Source organism: Populus euphratica, unplaced genomic scaffold (genome assembly GCF_000495115.2).
Source record: "Populus euphratica unplaced genomic scaffold, PopEup_1.0 scaffold156.1, whole genome shotgun sequence".
Lineage (NCBI taxonomy): Eukaryota > Viridiplantae > Streptophyta > Magnoliopsida > Malpighiales > Salicaceae > Populus > Populus euphratica.
Window position 1 is genome coordinate 321595 of NW_011499931.1, and position 5188 is coordinate 326782.

General features: G+C 36.3%; 2 protein-coding genes across 4 annotated transcripts; one reads left to right on the forward strand and one right to left on the reverse strand.

Annotated features, from left to right (window-relative positions):
* Positions 1 to 6: 6 nt before the first annotated feature.
* LOC105136026 (gamma-tubulin complex component 3) lies at positions 7 to 1535 on the forward strand. Of its 2 annotated transcripts, none has more exons than XM_011041177.1 (3): positions 7 to 529; positions 675 to 1111; positions 1189 to 1535. In XM_011041177.1, the coding sequence occupies exons 1-2, from the start codon at positions 69 to 71 to the stop codon at positions 967 to 969; spliced, it is 756 nt and encodes a 251-aa protein (XP_011039479.1). In that variant the 5' UTR covers positions 7 to 68; the 3' UTR covers positions 970 to 1111; positions 1189 to 1535. The 2 variants fall into 2 exon arrangements, with proteins under 2 accessions (XP_011039479.1, XP_011039477.1); XM_011041175.1 differs by having other exon boundaries at positions 1218 to 1535.
* A 677-nt stretch (positions 1536 to 2212) lies between these two features.
* On the reverse strand, positions 2213 to 5042 carry LOC105136027 (DNA-3-methyladenine glycosylase (MAG)). Of its 2 annotated transcripts, XR_844292.1 has the most exons (7): positions 4695 to 5042; positions 4500 to 4571; positions 4282 to 4405; positions 3650 to 3720; positions 2958 to 3015; positions 2649 to 2875; positions 2213 to 2404 (listed from the first exon to the last, which is right to left on the reverse strand). XR_844292.1 is itself a non-coding variant. In XM_011041178.1 (6 exons), exons 1-6 carry the CDS (start codon positions 4986 to 4988, stop codon positions 2712 to 2714), a joined length of 783 nt encoding a protein of 260 aa, XP_011039480.1. In that variant the 5' UTR covers positions 4989 to 5042; the 3' UTR covers positions 2551 to 2711. The 2 variants fall into 2 exon arrangements, 1 of the variants encoding a protein (XP_011039480.1); XM_011041178.1 differs by lacking the exon at positions 2213 to 2404 and having other exon boundaries at positions 2551 to 2875.
* Positions 5043 to 5188: the final 146 nt, after the last annotated feature.

Sequence of the window (5188 nt, forward strand, 5' to 3'; positions counted from 1 at the left end):
GCTGGGATGTTTTCTCATTGGAATATGATGCCAGAGTACCATTAGACACAGTGTTTACAGAATCTGTTATGGCAAGATATTTAAGAATTTTTAATTTCCTGTGGAAGCTGAGGCGAGTGGAGCATGCACTTATTGGTGCGTGGAAGACAATGAAACCTAATTGTATTACTTCTCATTCTTTCACCAAGCTGCAGCATGCAGTTAAGTTGCAGTTACTCTCAACACTGAGACAATGCCAGGTCCTTTGGAATCAGATGAATCATTTTGTAACAAACTTGCAATATTATATCATGTTTGAAGTTCTAGAGGTTTCATGGTCTAACTTCTCAAATGAGATGGAAGTAGCGAGGGATCTTGATGATCTACTTGCAGCACATGATAAGTACCTCCATTCAATAGTAGAGAAATCTCTTCTTGGTGAACGATCCCAATCCCTTTACAAGTCACTCTTTGTCTTGTTTGACCTTATATTACGTTTCAGAAGTCATGCTGATCGGTTGTATGAAGGAATTTATGAGTTACAAACAAGGTAAAAATCTGCTATGTTTTTTAATGATTTTATTTTGTCAGTGAATGCTAGCATTATCAATACATAATGCCAATGCCAATATTTGAATAGTTTTTTTTTCCTTTGATGAATGTGTCCAACCACTCATTATTCCTATCATCTGCAGAACTAGGGCATCCTCTTTATCCTCTCAAGACAAGAACAGATCACGGAGGCAGACAAGTGACAAATCTTCAGAGCCTGGATCATGGCTTAATGATGGCAGGAAAGCTCTAGAAGAACGTGCTGGTGAATTTCTTCAAAATATGGGGCAGGAACTGGAAGCAATATCAAAGGAATATACTGTGTTGCTTGAAGGTTTCTTGTCTCAGTTGCCTGTGCAGCAACATGTTGATTTGAAATTCCTCTTCTTTCGGCTTGACTTTGCAGAATTTTATAGTCGGTTGCATCCTGGATCATAGCAAAGTTATTAATACAACCGAGTTTAATCCATTTATTCGAGGCATGAGCAGAGTTCATTTATTTGCTGCACAATGAGTGAAGAGTCATGCAGTGTCTTGCTGACGCCAGGATTAACCTTTATATTCCACTGCTTGATTTTAGGTATTGTATGAAAATAGCTGCTCAATCCTTTAATCAAACTATCACATTCAAATAATTTTGTTTTCGCTTCTTTCCAGGAGTCTGATATTATCTTTCATCATATCAGATGGTTTGTGCTCCTTTCCAAGGGTTTGCGTGAAAGTTTGCGATCATGTCATGATCAAAGGTATTTTATATCACGAAGCGAAACATATCATAGCCCAATTATTTGTTGGCACTTTTCTTCTTATTGTTACAAGCTGTTTATGCTGAGCTTGTGCATCTGTATCATAGTTATGTATTGCCCAAATATTAAGCATTTTGATATATAATTTGGTTTAGCATCTGCTTGTTTTTTCAACCCTGACATTTGATACTTACTGGTTATTTGGGTTGGGATGGCTGCACTTTGTGTTAGCTGCAATAAACATATCATAATTCCTTGTGTTCCTGGGAAGCCGTCCTTGCAAAGAGAACTGTTTTCTTATCACAAGGGAATGAAAACATGCCACAGTATCTCAGTATGCTTCTTGCTGGCAAAGAATGGTCAGGCTGTTGTTTAAACAATAATCATCGTAAAGATTTGCCCTTATTTGATTATTTCTAACTAGAAAAAGGCTCTCCGCGTACCCACATAGATGGCTTGTGTTGTTGGAGAATTAGAATGAGGTGGCCGCAAATAGCCAGTTGAAGTCTTGGAGAAAGATAAAGGCGACTTTACAGAGACAAGGGAGCGCCTCCTCGCATGCCAAAGAGTGGATTGGTGTTTTATTCGTTGTATAAATTAATGACAGTCTTGTTTAGGGTCTTCTCTTAGCATTTTCTAGCAGAAGATGTCAAGTAGACTTGTATATATAAGAGTTAATTATAATTCAATCCTTATAGTTTATCAAAACAAATTAATTACTCATTATAGTAAAAAATAATAATTAAATAGTTATTAGACTACTGTTGATAAATGCTTAATTTAATGGTATTTTGTTTATAAAAAAAATCATCTGTCAAACTTTCTATCGTATCTACTTATTTTTTACATTTTCTATTTTTTTTAAATAAAAGCATAATAAAATTAAAAAAAAAAGCATATAAAATGGACAAAAGATTAAGCTGTAAATGAACATAAAAAAAAGAGGGATTTAATAATAGCTTCTGAAACCATGAGGAGTAATTAATTATTTTGCTAAACTACAAGGATTAAGTTGCAATAATTTTTGGGATTAGAGAGCCCATGAGAAACAACAAACGAGGCTTTCGGAGACTCGGACAGCCTTGGCCCCTTGCATAGGTTCGAAGACTTGATGAACATGTGTTTTTCTGCGTGGTCATTATGTACAATTCAGAAACAGGGAAACTCATACCATTTTTAATGAAAGAAAAAACGGACAGCCTTGGCCCCTTGCATAGGTTCAAAGACTTGATGAGCATGTGTTTTTCTGCGTGGTCATCATGTACAATTCAGAAACAGGGAAACTCAAACCATTTTTAATGAAAGAAAGAAAAAATGCCGTCTCATTTTCCTTCAAAATTACGTGTACATTGCAGGGGTGAGATGCTTCACCAATTTAAGACAAAAGGGTTCTCTCTTGCTCCCAACTTCACATAGCACATTGCTGCTTCAATATTAGGGCGGTCTTAGAGTGTTTTTGGGAGCACTTATCCAGGCAGTACCAGCAATGGCAAATCTCCACAGTGCACTTACATGTTCAGGTAAAGCATAATCAATGCCGACACGTGGACCGACTAGTATCTTTTCAGGTTCTGGGCCATCCAAGAGTTCTAAACCACCTGAGCCATGTCCATTTATTCATTTCAGTTAAATGTGAATTTCATGAGATTTGGATTAAGGGCGGGCAACTAGAAAATTTACCAGGAGAGTGAAGGGGATGGTTAGACCATTCCGTAGAAATCCCCAGTGCTTGACCAATCTAGATGGCACATAAATGATTCAGCAAATGAGAAGATCTGCCGAACAGAAGAAAGCATGCTCCATTTGCCTTAAATCTTGGGTACTTTCCAACATGTTATGCACAGCAATCGACTACTTGTGATATTCTATAATAAAACTAACCCAGCATATATCATGAGAAAGCTAGTTGAAGGATGATGCCAACATTTTAATCAACATTAACTTTCATACATGCTAGCAAGTTTATAACTACTTGCAAATTTTTCTTAAAAACACTCGGTTGTGGAAATTAAAATGAGCCATTGCACCATTATAATTCCTGAAACATGGAACACGTTTTTGTTACCATTTATGGAATTTAGAAGAAATATGAAAAATAGTTCAACAAAGGTGCCCGAGTTCACTAAGATCATAGCTGGATGATGACCTTTTCCATGATTAAAGACAGTTAATCTTAGTAAGTTCAAATTCTTTTGTTAATCAAAGACATCAATGAGCAATAAAAGGTTATAAGTTATCACCATACATGTAGAACCACACAAAATTCATCACACAATTTACTATTGAATCATGACAATTCCACAAGTTTGTTTAGTTGCCGTCCAGTCAAATGTATGTCAAGTGTGAAAGGTGGACGATAAAACAGAACTGACCTTGCCAGGTCCATTGAGGAGAGCAGGCTTATCTGTTTGCTGACCGCGTCGCTCCTGAATGGTATCCATCCCTGCCATGTCAAACTGGATTAGGAGAGATGCAATACAAGTTTTTTCCACAGTTTCATATGATGAGCAGCTACAATTCATCAAGAACAAAAGGGAAGTAGCGATTAGTTTGAATCGTCGTAGCAGTTGCAAACACAGTTTCTCTAATCTGAGCTATTCAGATAGTTATTGGTGTGAATTTTTTTATCTAGACCTGAGCTGTTATAATTTTACCTTTGTGAAATTCATTCAAGTGATACCCTCTTGAGCTGTATAATTGCTTCCACAAAGTTTTCAGTTATAACCATATTAACTAACAGTAAACCATCCAAAATACCGAAATAGTGTCTGTACAGTTCCTCTATATCAGATTCCATATGTGCTAAATTAAGTAATGGGTGCCCAATATCATATTCCGGGGTGTGGAGGGCTTCATTAACGCGAAATGCCTGCACTGAGACAAAGGGCTAGAACCTGGAAGCCAGTAATACAAAGCAAGGAGAAGAGAACTAATTTACAACTGAAAGCGCATTCACAAAAAACAATTCAAATGCCACTACTCGTTAAAGCTACATCAAAATTACCACTAATCGGAGCACAAGAACGAATCAACACAGCAGCACCAATTCCTTCTTTGTCCGCAACAACATTGAGCATTGTATGCAAACCATAGCAAAGATAAACATAAGCGTGCCCTCCCGGTCCAAACTATATCCAATCAAACAAATGAAACACAATAATCAATTAATACAACCAGACCAAAACTATGTTCAAAATAAATAAAAAGTGCAGTGTATATTACAACTGGAGCAGTTCGTGCTGTAATCCCAAATCTGCCATGACAAGCTGAGTCATTCGGTCTATAAGCTTCTACCTGTCAAAGATCATTCCTTTATTACATGCCCATTTGCTCATTTTTTTCATCTCGGCTAGGCTAACAAAATACATTAAAAAGAAAACTCAGGAATTCAAAATTCTTACTTTTGAACTATATTACCTCAGTAATTTGCAAAACAACGTTGTCTCTCTTCAAGAACTTCCCAAGTAGACGAGGAGCTAGGTCAAGAGCGTCAATTTGAAAGAATTCACGGGGCAAGATTGTCCTTTGATCAAAAGTCAATGACGTTGGGGGTGGAAGTGAAAGAATTGTAGGCCTTTTGGGTTTGATTCTAGTGCTTATGGATTTCAGAAGCTGAGTTGACCGATTTGCAGCTGAGTCTACGTCGGGTTCGCTCTCTTGAATCGATTTCTTGGGCTTTGAGACTCGCTTGAATCGCTGAGTTCTCTTCATTGCAGAGTTTGATTGATTGATGCTTAAGCTTTTAGACTTTTATTGGCGGTTTATATCGACGCAGTTGAATTTAATTATACTATTTTTTAAAAAAAAATACATAATTAATTATATATTTAGAGATGTAGTTTTAAAGTATTTAAAAAAAATTATTAAAATAATATTTTTTATTTTTAAAAATTTATTTTTAAAATTAATAT

Excerpts from the sequence above, each read along its gene's own strand:
- LOC105136026 (XM_011041177.1), top strand. The coding sequence starts at position 69 with ATGGCAAGATATTTAAGAATTTTTAATTTCCTGTGGAAGCTGAGGCGA. Across the intron at positions 530-674 it reads ATTTATGAGTTACAAACAAG|AACTAGGGCATCCTCTTTAT; the intron begins GTAAAAATCTGC and ends TATCATCTGCAG.
- LOC105136027 (XM_011041178.1), bottom strand. The coding sequence starts at position 4,988 with ATGAAGAGAACTCAGCGATTCAAGCGAGTCTCAAAGCCCAAGAAATCG. Across the intron at positions 3,721-4,281 it reads TTCTTGTGCTCCGATTAGTG|GGATGGATACCATTCAGGAG; the intron begins GTAATTTTGATG and ends TTGACATGGCAG. Across the intron at positions 3,016-3,649 it reads TCCTCAATGGACCTGGCAAG|ATTGGTCAAGCACTGGGGAT; the intron begins GTCAGTTCTGTT and ends TGTGCCATCTAG.